Here is a 22,037-nt window from a genome sequence, read left to right as displayed (position 1 = left end):
GCCTCTGGAAAGTCACTGCAGCATTCTTCATCCCAAAGAGCATCTTTGTGAACTCATACAAGCCAAAAGGAGTCACAAATGCTGACTTCTCTCTAGCACTGGGAGTCAAGAGCACCTGCCAGTAACCCTTGGTAAGATCCATGGTTGTAAGATACTTAGCCCCACCCAGCTGCTCTAGGGCCTCGTCTGTCCTAGGCATGGGGTAAGCATCTGACTCTGTGTGACTATTTAATTTCCTGTAATCCACACAGAACCTGGTGCTGCCATCCTTCTTTGGCACCAACACCACTTGCGAGGCCCAGGGACTGTTGGACTCCTGAATCACCCTTAGTTCCAAAATCTCCTGTACCTCCTCCCTCAGAGTTTGTCTGGCTCTCTCAGGCACCCTATCAGGGGCCTGCCTAATAGGCCTTTGGTGTCCTGTATCCACCTGGTGCTGCACCAGGTGGGTGCTCTCTGGTTTCCCAGTGAACATGTCCCCAACTTCCTGCAACACTGCTCAGATTTCTTGAACCTGGGTAGGAGATAGCTGCTGGGACATTGCTACCCCTTCCACCGAGGTGTCAGCCCGAGTCTCACTAAGGAGATCAGTCCCCAGATCTCCCTCAAACTCCTCCTGCAATCCACAGCAAATACTCAGCACAATGGCCTCCCTATCATGGTAAGGTTTCATCATGTTAACATGGTACAATTTGTGCCCCTGCCATCTGCCTAGCACTTCCACCATGTAATTAACATCACTTACCTTTCTTACCACCTCATAGGGTCTCTCCCAAGCTGCTTGCAGCTTGTTGTGTCTGACAGGAATGAGAACCATTACCTGCTGCCCCACACCATATTCTCTAGCTCGAGCATTCCTGTCATACCACACCTTTTTCTGTTGTTGGGCTTCTGCCAGGTTCTCCTGGGCCAAGCCCATGAGTTCCCTGAGCCTTGTCATGATGTTTAGGATGTATGCCACAACTGACTCCTTGTGAGACTCACACTCACCTTCCCATTCATCTCGAATTAAATCTAGAGGTCCCCTCACCCTATGCCCATACAGCAACTCAAAGGGTGAAAAACCTGTGGATTCCTGGGGAACCTCTCTGTAAGCAACCAACAGATGGGGCAAATATTTGTCCCACTCCCTCTTAAACTGATCTGCAAATGCCTGTAGCATGGACTTGATTGTAGAGTTTAACCTCTCAACAAGACCATTAGTCTGGGGATGGTAGGGGGTGGTCTTCATGTGTTTCATCCCACAGGACTTCCACAGACAAGCCAGCAGGTCTGATAAGAAATTGGCACCTCGGACAGTCAGTATTTCTTTTGGGAAACCCACCCTGCTGAAAATCTCTAACAAAGCATTTGCCACCTTCTCTGCCTTAATGGAGGACAAAGCCACTGCCTCAGGTTTTTGTGCAGCATAATCCACTGCCACTAGGATATACTTTTTCCCTGTGGAACTTGGAGCACTCAGAGGAGCCACAATATCCATAGCTACCCTTTGAAATGGCTCCTCAATAACAGGCAAAGGCATCAAAGGAGCTCTCACCTTGTCTCCTGCTTTACCTACCTTTTGGCACTGCTCACAGGTCCTGCAGTACCCTGTTACATCTCTGGAAATTCAAGGCCAATAGAAATTTTGCATAATAGGCCTCTTTGTGCATTTTATGCCCATATGACCTGCAAAGGGAATATCATGGGCTATGGCTAGTAGCACCAGATGGTAAGCTCTAGGCACTACCAACTGCTATATGCTCTCACCTTCTAGCCCTCCATTAGGGGCCCACTCTCTGCATAGTAACCATTTGTCCCAGTATACAGATCCCCCCTTCCCTTGAGAATCAGGTGCCTCCCTAGCTACCTGGGTCAGGCCTTGCAATGTAGGGTCTGAGAGCTGAGCCTGTCTCAACTCTCTCCTTGTAACCCTTCCCAGCTCCCCTTCCACAGGAAGTCTGGCATCCTCTGACAGTGGTGCCTCACTGTCAGCCTGGGTACTACTACTCACCTCTACCTTTGCAGTTAACCTGTCCAAGGGAAAATCAGTACCCACAAGCAGATGTGGCTCACATTCAGTCTCACTGCTACAGAGTAGCTCCCTCTCTGAAGTAACCACCTCAGCAGTCCTGGTTGCAAGTATGCAATCTGTCTGGGTGTCCCCCAGTCTACCAGACCTACATGCTTGTCTCCTAGCCTCACTGCGTATAACTGCATAAGTACATGGTACTGCCTCATCCAAATCCTTCCCTCTCAGAACATCTGCAGGATGGTAGTTCCATACCCCGGTTGTCTCAAGACAACCCACTATTGGCATTTTGTCTTTCCCACTTACTGGCTCCCTCACCTTTGGTTCCTCACCTTGCCTCCGTGGACACCTGTATGCCACATGGCCCCACTGGTTGCATTCAACACATTTAACCCTAGCTTCTGGACGTGTACCTGGACTAGTGGCTTCCCCTGCTACTGGAGAATTCTATTGGGGCATTCATTGCTGCCCACCATGGGTTCCTTTAGACCCATGTGTAGTACTGGGGGTCCCCTTCCTGCGCAGGTCAGCCCTGCTGGCCAGGTATAGGTTTCCCTTCTTCCCCAACTCATCTGAAGCAGCACATTGTCTATCAGCTAACCAGATCCTCATGTCCTCAGACAAAGTGCTAAGCGCTTGTTCCCTCACCAAAAGGTCTGGCAGCCCATCAAAAGTGGTGACCTGACATCCACTCACCCAGCTATGAAAATATGTGCTCAGTTCAGCAACATATTCACATACATTTTCATCTGTCTTGCATCTATGCTCACAAACTTTTTCCTATACATTTCAGGTGTTAGCTTAAACATTGTAACAGACTTTTTTTGCAGCAGTATAATCAAAACATACAGAGTCAGGCATTTGTGATATACAAGTTACAGCTTTCCCATGGAGTAAGGGGGTCAGGAACCGTATCCAGAGCCTTTGGTCAACACTATACTGTTTGCATACCCTTTCAAACATGTGAATGAAACTATCAAAATTATCCCCCTCTTTAAATTGCGGAAGAAATTTACTGACCTGTTGTGCTTCTGAAGTCCAGTTACTCCCTATCCCATTACATCCATGACTCGGGCAAAGAGTCAGCATTTCCCTTTCATGCCTCCTCTGAAACTCCTTTTCTTCGGTTTCTATCTCTAAACATGTGGCCTCCAACTCAAGTCTCTTTAACTCCAGCTGGATTTTTAAGTCCACTGCAAAAAGGTTGAGCTGGCCATTCTCTGAGGATATTGTATTTCCACTGCCAGTCAGATTGTCCTCCTGGATGCTGTTTTCTGATGCAGCTGTAACCAAGGCTGTAATCAGGTCTGCCTTAGTCAGGTTTCCATGCACCAGTCCTCTAGCCTGGCACATCTCCACCAGCTGGCTCCTTGTCAGATTTCCATACTCCTGTGCTGACATGCTGCCTGCTCACCCTGACTAACTAAGCTAACAAAAGAAATAAAACAATTGTGATCTAAACTCATATACACTGTGTGGCTGATTTAGAGTACAAAACACTTTTCAGAGATCACTGTACATAAGCTACAGGATTTACTCTACCCACACCACTACCAGCCAGTTAGTATTTGCCAACTAATTAATATGTGATGTAGATATCCCACCGCTGCCAAACAGCTATGTGAGGATATGTTATCCCAACCACTGCCACCAGATATGTGACAACTGTGCCCTGGCCCAGCAATCAAGGAGCCTCAATCCTCACCACTAACACCAGGAGATCGTCTCATAGAAGAGGAAAGGATAACAAATACACACAGCAAAGTACAATTTCCCTTAAGTGTATACAGAGATCACAGTCAGTCAGGGGCTGGTTGCTCTCTTGCTCCCCAGGACCCCAATAAGACTTCCAACTGGCACAGCTATAGGGTCCAGATCTCAGCTTAACTGGCAAGCTAACCTCAAGTACCCTCTCTGTCCCACCAGTGCTTCGTGCCCCTGCCCAGGTAGCTGACACACCATGCACAATTTGAAATAAGTAGTTATACAACTTCACAGACACTCCTAGGAAAGGCTGACACAGATTCTCTAGCTATGCCCCTTTACTCAGACTATACAATAGTAATTACTGCCACCACCAGCTTAATAATTATCAGCTATCCAAAGGCCCTTGAAAGGTTGTCCAATTATTACTGTGCAATATTATTATCCAATTGGTAATGTGACTATTCAGTCTAAGGATTATTAGAGTGGCTTATTACAATAAACTATAAATATGCAATGTACTCTAGATCCTACTTATTTCTACACAAACCAGCCACAGGTAAAGGTTTTAAAAATATTTAATAATGTTCTTATTTCGGCTTTTCCCGGTTAGGGGTCACCACAGTGGAACTCCGGTTTGCTAATGATTGGCAGCAGATTTTTTATGGTGCCAAGGTGCCAGCTCAACACCCAACCTTCAACAAAGGTGCACCCATTTACACATGTCTTTCGAACGCCACTCGACCACTGGGAGGACATGCAGACTCCGCACAGAAGGTGCTCCAGCCAAGAATCAAACGGGAGAACCTCTTGCTGTGAGGTGACAATGCTACTGCTGCACCACAGTGGCTTCTTTAAAAATATGCTCTTTATGTATGTAAGTAGGATTATTTTATTTTTTTATTTTACATTTGTTATCCGGGATGGTCCGACTGGATACATGTCCATGTTCAGTGGAGTCCCGGGGAGAAAAGCTCCAAGTTACATATACATATTACAAATACTAGGAATATTGCACTTAGGTTATAAGCATTACAAAAAATACATAGTCCAATAATTGAGTTTACAGACATACAAGCTGATTGTAGACATAGTAAATACAACCATCCATGAGGCCTGAGGCATGCATTTCAATTCAAGTAATTGGTATTGATAACATATTACGTTGGGTTTAAGATATTTTATTTACACAATCAATACCTTGAATAGCTTTCGTGAAGGATCTCCCTGGTTAGATGAAGAGGGATGGACGGGTAAGGACATTTATTAAAAGCGAGGCAGAGGGATGTGTGGGGTACAGGTCGGGGCTGGTACAGGGCCATATCCAGTGTGATTTGAGGTGGCTTTTAAGTTTGTATTTAAATATCCTTGGTGAAGACTCTAGGGTAAGGTCAGCTAGTAGTGAGTTCCAGTTTTTACTGATAGAGTTGTTGAAGAGGGAGTCGCCTGCAGCATGGTTGGATTTGATTGTAAGTACTAGGAGTTTGGTGAATGAGCAGAGTGTTCGATTGTTGCTCTAGGGGCAGATTATGTTTCTTAGGGCTAGAGTAGTGTCCGAATGGTGGAGCATTTTATGGGCAACTTTGAGCTGGATGAGCTGTAGGAGGTGGGGTAGTTCCAGCCAGCCCAGGAGATTCAGGTTCTGGCAGTGGTGGGTACGGTAGGGTGTGCCAGTTCCAAATCTGGCAATGTGGTTGTAACATGATGACAATTTATTAAGATCAGTTTTGCTCAGGTGGGAGAAGAAAGGGGAGGTATAAAGAAGGGTAGATAGAAGATGGGAGCGGGCGATTGCAATTCTAGCCTGTGCGGTGAGGAATGATTTGATCATATAGAGACTACCAATTTTTTTATTGATAGTTTTTGTAGTTTGATTGATGTGAACATCAAACCCGAGGTTGTTGTCGATCATGACACACAACAGTTTAGTTTGGGTTGCTGGGGAGATGATGCTACCATTATTAGCTGTTATGCTGAACAGTGGTGAGGTAGTCCTATACATTGGGGTGAAGAGAAAAAACTTAGTTTTGTTGGGATTTAGTATTAGACATTGGTTTAATAGCCATTTTCAAACTTGTTGAGGGTGCTTTGGGTTATTGTGGTAAGATCTGCTGGGGTAGTGGAAGAGCAGATCAAGGTAGAGTCATCTGCATATTGAATGCAGGTAGCCTCTGGAATGACTGTGCTAAGTTCATTTATAAAGATGGAGAAAAAAGGGGAGCAAGTATTGAGCCCTGGGGCACTCCAAGTCTGATGGGGAGGTGTGAGGAGAGTTTACCCTGCCACAGTACTGCCTGTTGCTTGCCTTGTAGGTAGGAATCAAACCATTGGAGGGCCTGTTTGTTTAAGTTGTAGGCCTCCAAGCTGTTTATTAGAATTTTGTGATCCACCATGTCAAAGGCCTTGGATAGGTCTAGGACGAGAGCAGAGGTCAGTACGTTATTGTTACGGTTGTGGTTTATAGTGTTTGTGACAGAGAGGAGGGCTGTTGTGGTGCTGTGATTAGGCCTAAAGCCATGTTGCGAGTTGGATAGTAGTTTGTTCTGTGTGAGATATTTCATGAGTTGAATATGAACACACTTCTCCATGATCTTAGCTAGTGGTGACAAAATAGCTATGGGCCTGTAGTTAGATAGTTCAGTGGAACTGCCTCCTATGTGAAGGGGTATGATATGTGAGATTTTCCATATGTCGGGGATGATGGCTTCTGATATGGTTCAGTTGATAATGACAGAGCTGGGGTATGCAATTGCATCTGCAGCCTTTTTTAAGTAGTCAGCTAGGAGGAGGTCTGCAGCCAGGGTGGTGGGATTTAGTTTCCTAAGTAGGGTCTTAATGAGTTGAGTGGAGACTGGTTGGAGACTGAAGGGAGTTATGGCTTTGGAATTGGTTACGTTTGGATTAGAACCAGTGGATGTGAGTTGGCTTGCTAAAGTTTGGATGGTTTCAGTGAAGAATGTGTTAAAGGAGTTGGCAATGTCTTCTGGAGGTTTTTGATTAGTGGCAGATGGGTTTGGGGTGGTGGTTTGTCCTGGGTGGAGGAGTCAGTTTATTCCTGTCCAGAATTTCTGAGGTTTATATTTGTGTACTTGCTGTCGGTGGTAGTAGTAGTTCTTTTTAACTACAGTTATGGATTTTTTACATCATTTCTTAGCTGCCTAAATAAGAGTTGGTCAGGTTTTAGTTGTCCGATAGGTGGCCTATGCTTTATTTCTTAATGTAATTTTGGTCCTAGTAATTTTAGTGAGCCATGGTGCAGCATTGACCTTGGTTCTACTAGTCCGACTAGGGGCATGAAGGTCGAGAATAGCCAGAAATTTGGGGTTGAAGTAAGTGACAGCTTCATCTAGGGGGAGGATCTTTAGGGCAGACCAGTTGCATGCTTTTAGTTCATTGTTAAATTTTTGGAGATCAACGTTTTTGTTCTATAGGCGGGTTGGTGACAGTAGTTAATATTAAGATTGACTATATATGTGAGGCAGTGATCACTTAGATCATCTGGTATGGTTCCTGCCGTATAGAGATGTGGGGAGTTGTTGATGAGTAAACAATCCAGGGTACTGGCTTTGTTTTGTGATTTACTTAGCCTAGTCGGTGAGGTTATGGTTTGGGTAAATCCATGGAGGTTTACATGGGTTGTCGGGGATTGAGAGGAACAGGCATTCCAGTCAATGTTGAAGTCCCCAAGGATTATGGTTTCCTGTGGCTGGTTGTTATTGAGCCAGGTTAGGAACTCCTCAAGGGTGTCTGTGTTCTTCCCTGGGGAATGTAGACACAGACAATGTTTATGCATTTTTGGTTGTTAATATGTAGCTTTGGGATAATTTCGGCGTTATTAGGTTGAGATTTTGTATTAGTACGGGAGTAGTGGAGGGGAGTGGGACGAGTGGTGGCAGGTGGGGTTGGTTGAGGTTGTAGTATTGGCTACTGCTGATTGGTTGTAGAGGAGTTGGGTGTGGCTAGATAGATATAAAGTTAGCAATAGTAGGGACGGGTGAAATTTGGGAGCAGTGTGGGGCGCGAAGCGAGCCCGAGTGAAGCAAGGGCAAGCGAAGTGGGGCTTAACCAGTTTTCCAATTTGCCAGTGATTGGAGGTTGCATGGTAGGTGTACTATTACTTTCACTAGGCCTTTAGGCAAGTTTTAAGTTTGTTTTACTTTACTGTTTTGCAGGAGGGTTAGCTGTGTCCTGAGTCACTAGATGAACTTAAAACACTAGCGACTGACGTTTTTTTATATTTATGGTTAAGGTTAGCTATATTGCAGTAGTTTTCTAATGGGGCTTTTTGAGGGTATTCCAGTGCTGGACCCAGCTACAGTTCGCTTAAAAAACATCCATTAACAGTTAGGGTTATTAACCTTATAGTTTTTCAGTGCAGGGCTGGGAGGTCCATGTTCCGCGTGCTTCACTACACATACTGTTAAGTTCCTTACACTTAGGGTGCTTGTTAGGAGCTGTTACCAGTGGAGCGACCTTGTAGTTTTTCAGTGCAGGGCTGAGAGGTCCGTGTTCTGTGTGCTTCACTACACATACTGTTAAGTTCCTTATACTTAGGGAGCTTGTTAGGAGCTGTTACCAGGGGAGCAATCTTATAGTTTTTCAGTGCAGGGCTGGGAGGTCCATGTTCCATGTGCTTCACTACACATACTGTTAAGTTTCTTATACTTAGGGAGCTTGTTAGGAGCTGTTACCAGGGGAGCAACCTTATAGTTTGTCAGTGCAGGGCTGGGAGGTCCAGGTTCCGCGTGCTTCACTACACATACTGTTAAGTTTCTTATACTTAGGGAGTTGTTAGGAGCTGTTATGAGAGGAGCGACCATGTTAACAGCAGGCAACTGGCTAGGTCCTGGGGCACTGGAGCTTTGAACAAATTAAATATTTAAATATTTAAAAATATTTAATAATAAATAATTAAAAACACAAGACAATACTACTACACCACAGAGATATCTAAGAGTTCAGTGATCACACAGAAACTTAAAATAATACAGTAGGACAGGTCTGATGCCAAAGAAAAACACTTAATCTAATTTTCTAATCTTTAGCTATTCCTAAGAGAAAACACAGTGCTATAATCCTACTTACATACATAAAGAGCATAAGCAGTGCTGGGGTTGATGGTCCAAGACAAAAATGCTTACAGTCCGTCACTGAACAATAGTTTTTAAAACACTAACAAACAGCTCTGCTAATGACCTCCCAAATTACATCATTTTGACACTTAGGTTTTCCCAGTATTCACATTGCATCATTTTGACACTTAGTCTGGAGTTCCCAGGCAAACAAACTGCATTATTTAGCAAGCTAACATCTTCTCAGAAAACTACAATAATAAAAAACATTTCACATGTACACTCTAACAATTATTCCTTAAGTTAAGACAATAGAAAGAATGTGTTCAGCCAGCCGCTTCGGCACCACCATTTAGATAATTGTAACTTCAAAGAACATTTGAAATGTTTGGCTTGGTTTTCCTTACAGGAGATGGCAATGTTGCAACAATTTTGAAGTTCACATTTTACAGTGTTTTCTTTCATTTAAGAACACAAGCCTGTATTTTACATTTATATATATAAATGATAGAATTATGTATCAAATTCTATTTGACTAGGCTGGCAGCCTTCGCCCATCTTTCCCCAATCTTCACAGTAGCCACGTTGTCATTTTGTGTGGTCTGATATAATTCCTCACCAGGTATGAAAAACAACAAACAGTCAATGGGCATTGCACAAGGCCAGACATTTACAGAATGGGTTCATGCATGGCTTGAAGCACAGTGTCGGTGGATCAACAATCTGCCATGACAGCATCGCCGGAGAAGATGTTCAGCTTTTCAGAAGCGATGGCGTTCACCTAACTTGAGGATGGCATTATGTTATTCTTGACTGACCTCCACAATGGCATGATGACAACTATACACAATAAATGGGTAACATACAGCTAGTGAGAATGAATGGAAAACAGCCATGACCAATTAGGATCAGTATGGTAAGTAACATTTTATTGTTATATTTTATGAACACAGTTGTCACTACTTACAACACAGGAGAACTAGTGGGGAACATCTGTACATGCTGAGTAACTCTTCATTTTCAGATTGTAAAAACTATCTGTATGCTGTGCACAGGTACAGAAAACCATTTGATTATGAATTCTGTAATGTAAATTATGATAATTTTCTTAGTTTGAGAACTGGTGAACATGCTGAGTAAGAACAACTGCTTGAGGAGAGTTCTACCATGTACAATAGAATATGTCAATAACCATCCTGCAATAATTATTTTTCTCTGCTTTTATCTAAGTAAAACAGAGCTGTTATAAAACTTTTATTGCACTACTCCTGGCTTTTCCTGACAGATGGTAATGACTCAGTCTTACAGAATACTTATACCATGAATGTAATGAATGTTTGCTCAAAAGGTTATGTGAAGCAATTATCACCTTTGTAAGAGCATGCAGAATCTTGCAGTCAAGACATGCAGGTAGTCATCACATTATTTGTGCAGTTACAGTATAACACTGAGTCATTAGCACTTGTCAGGTAAAATCATTGGCAGCTGTCACTGTTATTCACATTACTAAAAGTCATTATCACATTGCAAGCACAGGTGTGGGACACTCCATATGTTTATGAGTGCTACAGATACTTTTCATATTTAGTTCTAAAGGTCTGGAACTTGTCATCTTGAAGACAGTTTTAGTACTTACAAGATGGAAAAAGAACTTTGTATGTATGGTGTGCACATATCACAGTTTGGTTACAATTATGGTTATGACAGTTATGATTTATTTTCCTATTTTGCTAAATAACTTGTCAGGGAACATGTCATCAGGGCAAGTATTATCTCAATTTCAAGGTAGTATTATTAGTTACAGGATAGGAAAAGAACTGTGTCTGTATGCTGGACAAATGTACAGATATCACATTTTGTTTAGGACTTTGGTTATGAGAATTATTATATCAATTCATATTTTTTGAATAACTTTGTTAGGGAACATGTCAGCATGCTAAGTAGTAACTCATTTTGAAAACAGCATTAGTACTTGCAAGATATAAAAAGTACTGTATCTGTATGCTGTACACATGTCCAGATATCACAGTTTGTTTGGGACCATGGTTATGATAATTATGATATTTTTTCATATTTTGCTAAATAACTTTATCAGGAAACATGTCATCAGGGAAGTAATACCTCATTTTGAAGGCAGTATTAGTAGTTACAGGATGGAAAAAAAACTGTCTGTATGCTGGACAAATGTACAGATATATTTTGTTTAGAACTTTGGTTATGGAAATTATGATTTTAGTAATATTTTGGCAAATAACTTTGCTAGGGAGGATGTAATTGTGCCAAGTGATACCTCATTTTGAAGACAGTCTTAGTCCTTACAGCATGATAAAATAACTATGTCTGTATGCTGTACTCATATACAGATATCACAGTTTGTTTAGAACTAAGGTTATGAAAATTATGATTTTTTCATATTTTGTAAATAACTTTGCAAGAGAGCATGTGAATATGCTAAGTAATAGCTCATTTTGAAGACATTATTAATAGTTACAACATGGTAAAAGAACTGTGTCTTTATGCAGTAAACATGTACCGATATAGCAATAACCCACGCCTGGGTGTGGGTAATGCTAAATTTACCCACGGTTGGCGTGGTTTGGTCCCGAGGCGGCCGAGGACCAAAAGCCAACCGTGGTAATTTAGCATTACCCACCCAGAAGTGGTTATTGCTATTATATGACATTATTTAAGAAAAGAAACTATTACTTTTCTTAAATAATGGCATAGTATAATGCCTGTTTACTGCCCTTCCGCAGATGTCGGGCATCCGCGGCAGTTCTGATGTACTGCGTGCCTGCGTAGTACATCAGAGCTGTGAAAAGCAACGGAGAAAGCAAGATCTCCGTTGCTTTTTAGTGTTTCGCTATGTTAAATGAGTTTAACATAGCTAGACAGTTTTAAAATAAGTAACGCACATCTCCGTTGGTTATTTTAAACTGTCTCATATGTTAAACTCATTTAACATAGCTAACTAAAAGCAACGGAGATCTTGCTTTCTCCGTTGATTTTTTTTAAAACACTGCCTCGCTATGTTAAATGGGTTTAACATAGCGAGACAGCTTTAAAATAAGCAACGGAGATCTCCGTTGCTTATTATAAAGCTGTCTCGCTATGTTAAACCCATTTAACATAGCGAGACAGTGTTTTAAAAAAACGAGTTATACTAATGGAAAAAAGTCCGGGCGACCTGACCTTTTTCCATTAGTATAACTCGATTTACAACGGGCACGCTGGCCAATCAGCGTGCACGTTTTTGGGGGATCATGGTATAATATCCAAGTTTGTTTAGGACTAGTTTATGGAAATTATGATTTTTTTCATATTTTGGTAAATATCTTTGTAAGGGAACATGTCAATGTCCCAAGTAATACCCCATTTTGAAGACATTATTACTCCCTACAACATGATAAAAGAACTGTGTCTGTATGTTGTACACATGCACAGATATCACAGCTTGTTTAGTCTTGTAGGATTATGAAAATTATACATTTGCAATATTTCTCAGCATTATACGTATAACTTTGCAAGGGAGCATGGTGATAACACAAATGATGTATCATTTTGAAGCTGACATTGAGCCATGCAACTTGTACACTGATATGTAGTCTCTGTCCGTTACAGGTGATGAGATATTATGCTTTGTTTATCAGTTATGATAAATATAATATTAATCATATTTCTGTGTATATCTTCATAACAGAGCATCACACAGTAATGGTAAGGTATAATATTAAAGCTGACATTCATACAAACAAATTGATTACAAATTGGTCTACATGCTACATTCACCAATATATTGTCATTTGTTGTACCAAAAAGATAAATAATATGCTTAATATCAGCATTCCTTGGCAAATATTTAATAATGACTTACATGCACACTATCAACATTTACACTGTTGGAAAGGTCAGTGCCTGCTGAACAACTTTTGCATTTACATTTTTAGTCTAGCTCTTATGGTTAAAGAGTTATGAACATCTGTTTTCTGTATGGTATTACACATGGATTATCTGAAAATAAGCTCAGGCTGCACTGTTGTCCCTATGGTGGAAGTAAGCAGGCAGCATTTTCTGATCTGCTCCAGAGTTAATGAGTTAAAATGTGTAAGGATATTAAATGGCAGTTATATACAGTTTTCAATAAATGATGGGAAGGTTCAATATTACTGAACAGAAACTGTGAAATGTGTGTTGTTTACTAACATTTAAAACCTTAATACAAGTATGACTACACTTTGTAAGTCTAACCTGGCTGACACACCTACTGGAGGCAAGTGAGCCTGAATTGTTTTTGTGTTTTCCTTTTCCCTACCAGTAATCATTTTCAGTTGCAATACATTTTAAACAAACACTGAGGGAGTGCATGCACTATGTTTATATTTGATACATAGAGCCAAGAATTTGGGATTCATGAAATCTAATGAGTTCACAACTCATTTGCATCTTACCCATTCTCACAGGCCTGATTCTACATTATAAAAAGGGAGGGAACTGTGCAGCTAGGGAGCCTGACGGTGAGGAGACTTGTTTATGTGGATAACACAGAAGACGACTGCTATTATTTTGGATTTATCTGCACAGAAGACTACCGATCTTGATAAGGTATGATTGCAACATGTGACTAGAAAAAAATATTTGTGTGTGTGTGTGTGTGTGTGTGTGTGTGTGTGTGTGTGTGTGTGTGTGTATATATATATATATATATATATATATATACATACATTAGCAAATGCTACTTTTATCTGTATGCACTTACTTGAAGTTTACTGATGGCATAGGCATTTTGGTCAGGCTATTTTAGTTTCCCAGATGCACAACCTTATTAACTTCCATCCCAAGTGTTAATGTTACAACTGCTTCTCTTTATACTCTTCTAGTGCTATTTCAGTGAAATGTAAATATGTAAATGTCCTATATTGTCAATGACACAGGGGTGTTAGCCTTCTAGGAAGGTCCATAATCACCTTTAAGGGAGTGCTGGCCACAGGTAAGGTGACTGGCAATTGTATAAATATTAATGTTTTGTGGTAAATGTGTACACATGTTTTTTGGACAGTTTGTTGGATAGCACTTATAACAATTCATTGATGTTTTATTCCTTTGTTTGATACAAAAATATCATTTGCCTGTTGTTATTGGGGTGGGGAGCCAAGTTCCATTTCTGTGCTGGCACAACCAAAATGGTCTTACAGAGGTTTGCTTTGCTATTGTTTCTTCTTGTTTTGAATCAAACCTTGGTTTGTGAGTGACTGTGATATGTTACAACCACATAACCCATTTTATATTTGAATAACTTTAAAGTTATTTATTTCTCCAGTGCGTAATATTGAAAAATAACAATATACGCTATGTTTAAGCAGGACTTTTATTTATGTGCTATTTATGTATAGTCACCTAGGACTATGGCACTCAAGTGTCACAATCCCTGCAACCCCTCCCCTTCAGTGACTCTGAAAGCAATGTGATCATCCAAGCATTTCAGCAACATGGTGCCTTTTTGCTTAGGAGAAAACGTGGGAACATGTCTGGAAGAATGCAAATTTGGAACCAGATAGTGAACCATATGAACTCTGTTAGGGAATGCAGGAAGACATATGATCAGGTGCATTATAGAGCCACTGACATGATTTCATTGGCCTGGAGGATAGTGGCTGCAGTGGCCCATGGTCAGCTGGCTACTGGGGGCCCTGCTACAGAGCTACCACTGACACCAAATGAAGAGTTCCTGTCCACTCTTAGGGATCCAGAGAGCTCAGTGGAAAGTACACAACAGCATATGATTAATGTTGGTGCTGCTGTTTTAGGGAGGACAAGTATGTCCCAGAAGGAGCTTCCAAGTAGGCTAACCTATGTCAATTTTTAAATATTACTTGTATAGTAAAATATTGAAAGCAATACTTAAGTTGTCTAAGATATACAGTATATACGTGTGTGTGTGTGTGTGTGTGTGTTTGTGTGTGTGTGTGTGTGTGTGTGTGTGTGTGTGTGTGTGTGTGTGTGTGCGTATATATATATATATATATATATATATATATATATATATATATATTCACTTTATATCCTCGAAGTACTGAAATGTCGAAATTCAGTATTTCCAAGCTATAAGGTTGAATCTTTAAAACATAGAAAACTCAGAAGCGCGAAATTCAAAATCTCGCACACTGGAGATTTTGAATTGTGCACTACTACTGCACGCACACACACACACACACACACACACACACACACACACACACACACACACACACACACACACACACACACACACACACACACACACCATCCTCCCCACACACAAACATAAGATCTCTCCTACATAAAAAGCAGAGGGTCATACCCCTCTGCACCCCCATGTGTGCCCCACACCCCCCTACTTAAATATTCTAACTCTGAGGTCGCACTACATACAAACACACACACAATACCACCACACAAGCTACATTCTGCTTGCACACACACATCACAGCAACAAAACACACTAACACACACCACAGCCCCTACCCAAAACCCTTAACACACACGCACACACACACACACACACACACACACACACACACACACACACACACACACACACACACACAAACACACACACTCTTACCTGAATCCATAACCACAGCAGAACCTCGGAAGCGCGAAATTCAAAACCTCCGGTATTCGAGGTTTTGAATTTCGCGCTTCTGAGCTTTTGCTCTTTTCAGGATTCCACTTTATGGGCTCAAAATACTGAATTTTGACATTTCAGTATTTTGAGCTTTTAAAGTGAATATATATATATATATATATATATATATATATATATATATATATATATATATATATACTGATGAGCTAGCAGTGCATTCTGGTTCATTACACATGAGCTTGGGGTGGATGTGTCATCCAGCTTTCAGTTAAATATATTGTTAATGGAAATATAAAGGCCAAAATGTTCCCCCCTGTGTTATTCTTTTGTCACCATGGTGCCCTTACATTTTGCTTAAATTCTTCTAGGCCCATCCCCCCTAGCAAGTGTGGAGTCATCTGCACATGGTAATCCAAACATTTTTATTGCAGTACTAATGAGCATTTTACAGAAATATTACTTTATCCGTATGTGTGAAGTGGGTGTCAAGACTGTGTGTGTATTGCTGTACAGACTGTGATAATGGCACCAGTGTTAGTTTGTTAGCATATATTGAAATGTAGTAGTGCAGCTATTAATTTCTTTCCTGTGTTTGGTGGTTATTATCACAGGTGAACCTGACAGTGGAAGTGTAGGACTCTTACCACCTGGTGTCAGAGTATCCACAGACTCTAATGATGATGTGGCCAAACACAGGCACAGTCGGGCAGTGCACAGGTTGAATCTGACACTGAGGTTGACAGTCAGTCATCCCCTGTAATTCCATCAGACACAGATATTAGGCCTATTCAAACCATTCCAGTGAGCCCTTAAATATTGGACTGGTGGAGGGTGGGACATTCAGTCAGGGTAGTGTGGTTATGACAGCTTCAGTGCCTGTTGACTGTGGCCATAGCCAAAGTGTGGGTGAGGTGCCACACAGGAGGGTCATTAGAGTTGCCCTGTGGAAGTCTGCTGTCCATTCTCCACCTGATCTAGGTGTGTCTTTCTGTGCCAATCAACATATGTTTAAGGTCATCATAGAAGCACAGGCATGCATACCTCTCAACTGTACAGATTTTCACAGAATGCCCAGATTTTTCAGGCAAATTAATGGCAAATCATTAAAGACTGAATTTAGAAAATAATGACAGACATTTGAGTTTCAGATTCATACCCTTCAGAAAATTAATGCTAATGCAAAACCTGGTACTCTATTACCTTTCTAAGTTTGTAAGAGCTATATTTAATGATTGTCCCTATTTGGGGGCATTTGTCCCACTTTTATTTATGGCTTTGTCCAAAATTCTTACTCTGAGAGGTTGAGAGGTATGCAGGCATGTTTTAAGAGGGCCTCCAAAGAAATGCTTAAGGTTGTAGATGTGGCACAGGCTGACATGTGTGACTGTCTCCATCATGTTATCGATTCAGTGGATCAGATAAATGACATGTTGGAACATCTGCTGGGAGGGGGACAGCATCTACGTGGGAGTTGGTCAGTCACATCATCTGATGTTAGCCAATGTGGCCATGCTCCCATAGTGGCACTACTTCAACTGCTCCATCAGTGTTTGAGGTGTCCATATCCATATGTGGCTGGCCATGGGGTTGTGGTCCTTGGCATACTCATGAGGACAGATCATTCAGCAGACATACAGACCACGTAGGATTTATTGACTCTGCCAGAATATTTTATTAATATTATTCACTGCTGATAGGAACAAAATATATAAATAAGAGCAGCAAACTCATAACTACTACAAAAAAATATAGTCTCAGCAGTTTAATGTTATATTATACAAATCTACAACTACCATAAATCCATAGCATTTAACCTAACAGCTTCCATAATGATAGTAACAGCTTTGTGAAACCAAAATACTGGGTCCAGTATCACAGCACCTTATTTTTAGCTTTGTGTAATATTAAGGCTTTAAAATGTCAGTATACAAACGTACCAGTGAAATGAGCCAATGGTTTGAATAGAAGTGCATCCCTGGTAAATTGTGAAGTATAGTGTTAGCCATATCTTCCATTGTACTCATATGAAGGGCAATAGCTACTACATGGCTGCTTTTTCTCCCTAGGTACTCTAATGTGTGAGTACAGTTGCACAGTTTCAGTTAAGCTTTGTTATACAGCACAGTACTTAAGACTAACTTCCAGTAACTTAGTTACTGAAATTGTCCATATTCTAGATTTAGTTGGTTAAAATAATGCATATGTATATTTATTCAAGGCACAAAATGCAACATATATATCAGAAGTTGCATGCAATGAAATGACAAGACATCATTATTAAGAAAATTGTATTTGTCCTTAACAGCAACATTTTCAACATTTAAACAACATAGTTTAAAGGTGTAAGATATATATCCAGATCAAAATCCACTCCATTGGCATAACACTAACATTAAAGCCATATATACTTAACAGCAACATTTTCAAAATTAAAACAAACATAGTTTCAAGGTGGAGGATATATATCCAAATCAAAATGCATTCCATTGGCAAAACACTAGTATTAAAGCCATATATATTTATGTCTAAAATTGACATTTTTTGTGTTTAAATGACATGTTTGTGTAGGAATGTTACTTACAAGATTATCACTAACAAAAATACATCAGCACTACAGGCCTTTTATATTAAGATGTGCTGTTTCATCAACAGTTCCCCTCACCTTGAACGCCATTGGCTTACTTTATCAAAGGCACACTGTCTCCTGGTAAATGCCAGATCCTACCTACTTCTGGGTGCCTAACTCTTTAAACTACTCCACCAAGATGCTCCTTCTCTACTTGTGGTGAATATCACTATCACCCCAACCTCAGAGGTCAGGGTACAGTAGGTCCTACTCAACAAATCTCATCTACTCAACCTCATAACTTTGACTCTAGTTTCTTTGGACATGATCCAAATCTGTAGCAATCCCTTCCTCAATATCTCATCAAAAATACTAACTACACTAAGTTCAAGCTCCTATTAAAAACAGTATATGTGTTTGAGCAATACAAATGGAAATGGAATAACTCAGGACATAACTCTTAATAAACATTACTTTGCCATAGGTTAATGCCCCTCACACATCACCCAATTCATGTTACTATAGCAATAACCCACTTCTGGGTGTGGGTAATGCTGGATTTACCCACGGTTGGTGTAGTTTGGTCACAAGGGCGAAGCCCGAGTGGCCAAACAAAGACAACTGTGGGTAAATCCAGCATTACCCACACCCATAATTGGGTTATTGCTATTATACAATGACATTATTTAAGAAAAAAAATAATAACTTTTCTTAAATAATGGCATTGTATAATGCCTCCTTGCTGCCCTTCCGCAGCTGTCTGGTATTCTGCAGCAGTTCTGATGTACTGCGCATGCGTATGCTTACGCAGTACATCAGAGCTGTGGGCAAAAGCAACGGAGAAAGCAAGATCTCCACTGCTTTTTACAAACTGTCTCGCTATGTTAAAGGAGTTTAACATAGCGAGACAGCTTTAAAAAAAGCAACGGAGAATCCCATTTAACATAGCGAGACAGTTTTGATAAAAGCAACGGAGAAAGCAAGATCTTCGTTGCTTTTTACAGTATCTCGCTAAGTTAAAGGAGTTTAACATAGCAAGACAGCTTTAAAAAAAGCAACAGAGATAGGAAGATCTCCGTTACTTTTTTTAAAGCTGTCTCACTATGTTAAAAAAAGAGTTATACTAATGGAAAAAGTCAGGGTGACCGGACCTTTTTCCATTACTATAACTCTGATTTACAATGTGCACGCTGATCAATCAGCACGTTTTTGAATATTAATGGGGGGTTGTTGTATATTACACTATCAATAACCACTATGTGACTCCTTCCTGTAAATATATACATAGATTCTCTTTCGACTTATTCACTGTTATCTTACATTTATCTTTCTCAGTCTTTCTTTCTCTTTAGAATCTGCCTTTACCTTTACTTATTTATTACTGTCTGCTCTAAACTCCTGTGTTACCCCTTTATTTTCTAGAGCTAATCCTCTTTCTCACTCGTTTCTTGATATGCCTCTGAATCCACTTTTCTCTTTGTAAAATATACACCTAAACATCATGTGAAATCTGTACACTGTATCAGTCTTTTTTTTGGGGAGGGGGACCAGTTTGCATTACCTTTGTCTTCCATTTTGGTTGTATTTGGTTATATTTTTTGTTGCTGTACTGAATGGAACCCAAGCTGAGCCCACAGTTGGTCATGATATGATCAGTGTGCCATCATGGTAACCATAATGTAAATAAATAACAAAAACAAATGAGCTAAGTATGAAATATTGAAATACTATATTAAGCATAGAAACCTATAAAAAACAAGTCTATTGAAAAAATGAATCGAGGTATAGGGAGTGCAGAACCTGAGTAATGGGATAAAAATTACAAATGCTAGAAATGTAAAGTTATTTTTATGTGATCTGAATGTGTAAAGACAAAGACACTGAGAAATTGACTTCATGACTAAAGCTAAAACCACAATAGTTCAGTTTGTATCACAACATTTATGAATTCTTACCAGAATTGTCATTTTCTCCACACCATACCAGGCCATCTCCCAGCAAACCAATAAGTGTTTTTTCTAAAGTAACGTATCCAGCAACATTTGCAAACTGAAAAGCATCCTCTTTTGTCCTGCTCCAGAATAAAGCCTGCAAAATGAATTGGTTAACATTGTATATATATATATATATATATATATATATATATATATATATATATATATATTGATAAGCAATATAATCATCAAGGAAGAACATCACATACACTTGTCTTTGCTGTTTCTTACAATATAAGAAAGAACTTTCAGAATTGCTATTTAGTTTACATACAAATCCAGAGTTATTTGTTAAAGCATTGATCAATACAGATTATGTTGTCAGAATGTTATCTTGAATGTTAAATAAACCTTACTAAAATTAATTATTAAAAATATGATCAGTTTTATATGACAACCCTATTTTTGCTGATCTTCAGGAATTAACTGAAATATAAGTTGGCAGTGCCATGATTGCTCCCCAGGCTAGTGAAAGTGGATAAGGTACATATACTAAAGCTAGAATACATGACAATAGTTTTCACTCTTACTCACAGACACTGGCAAATGTACAATGTATGTATTGTACCTGTGTACTATGTATGTATTCTACCTATGTTCCAAATTTCAGCTGTACACCACAAATCTATTAATTACCTTCATTTTTAAATTAATATTTTCTTGTTTGTTCTCTCCACTGTAACTGTTGATGTGCTGCATACCACTATAAAAACATGTCTATTGTAATTTGTGTGTATACTGATCATGTAAATTTCTAAATGTATCTGTAATTTTTCTATGTGGAGCTTTTCTCCCCAGGCCTCTGCTGAAAAAGGACTTTTTTGGCTCAGTCAGACACCCCCGGTTAACAAATGTAAAATATATAAATAAAATAAATAAATAACGCATGAAGATTTCCAGTTAAGATGGAGGTACATTGATAGTGTTTTATCAACGCCTCTCTACCTCATACCCACACTGAATTAGACTTTTGCAGATATGTATTAACTGATTACTACTAGAAGAATAACGTAGTCTGAGTGCCTTTTTTTCCTGAGCAATTTGTAAAAAATAAACTATCTCTGGACACCATTTTACCTGCACAATCTTCTCTGATAGGTTGTTCTGGGCATTTTAATTATTGTTCAGGCACTACTTGTAAAAAGGCATCACAGATACTTACCATGATGGCTAAGCTGGGCACTAGAACCAGGGACACTGAGCTTGAACAGATAATTACAGAACTACAAAAAAGTCAATACTAATCTAACTCAGTGTAGTAAAAAAAAACAAAACAAAAAAAACCCAGAAACTTAGCAAAGTGGAGGATGACCTTATCCTGCATTTCAGCTGCACGAGAGACTTGGATAGATCTATGACATGTCTGGCACAAAGACTATCAGATTCAGAGACCAAATTGGAATTTATTGCAAGTAGACAAGTAGTCCCAGAAGACAGCGCACACTGTAAAAGTCTATGATGTAATGGAATACCCACGAAAATAGAAGGCGCTCACTGTATCACGTTCACTGAGGAGAAGATTGTAGAGTGGACTGGTTTACAAAGAGAGGTTGTGTCACTTGAAAGAGAGAACCATATTATTCTCCACCAACCATTAAGGAATTGGTTTCCTAGACTAATATTGGCGCAGTTTGCCAACTATAGTATAAAGGAGAAAATACAAGCACTGCTTTTGCACCCAGTAATATCTGAGAATAAAAGACAGCAGGATTTTTTGCAAATAGGATTTCTTCAGAGAAAATGGAAATCACATTCCTAGAATGACTTCCCAAGCGCAATTAAAAGTTTTCTTCCATACTGTACCCATTGCAGTGAATACCCCAAGGAAGCTGGGACCAAACTGCCAGACACGCATGGAGCCACAGAGGCAACTGAAGCAGTGCAAGATAAGGCAGAAAGCTCTAGAGAGGGGAGGAAGTCAACAACATCTTCAAATCTGACCGGACCTGAACAGTTCCCTTTCTATTGAAAAAAAACATAGCAGATGAAAGGAAGGAAACAGAAGAGAAGGCAAAGGCATCTGCATCAGTCTGCTTGCTGCACAACTAGGTATATTAATGTTTCA

General features: G+C 40.0%; 1 protein-coding gene across 1 annotated transcript in view; it reads right to left on the bottom strand.

Annotated features, from left to right (window-relative positions):
- Positions 1-22,037, bottom strand: part of LOC122794068 (ADP-ribosyl cyclase/cyclic ADP-ribose hydrolase 1-like) — a 1,209,067-nt gene that overhangs the window by 219,046 nt on the left and 967,984 nt on the right. Inside the window, exon 2 of the mRNA XM_044062204.1 lies at positions 19,934-20,066. Within this exon, the coding sequence (XP_043918139.1) occupies positions 19,934-20,066 (133 nt within the window). The remainder of the gene's footprint in view (positions 1-19,933; positions 20,067-22,037) is intronic.

The sequence above is a fragment of the Protopterus annectens genome, chromosome 2.part1 (assembly GCF_019279795.1).
Source record: "Protopterus annectens isolate FY-2018-M chromosome 2.part1, PAN1.0, whole genome shotgun sequence".
In the NCBI taxonomy this organism is placed as follows: Eukaryota; Metazoa; Chordata; order Ceratodontiformes; family Protopteridae; genus Protopterus; species Protopterus annectens.
Note: the sequence above shows the minus strand (reverse complement) of the source record. Positions and strands in the feature narration are given on the sequence as shown.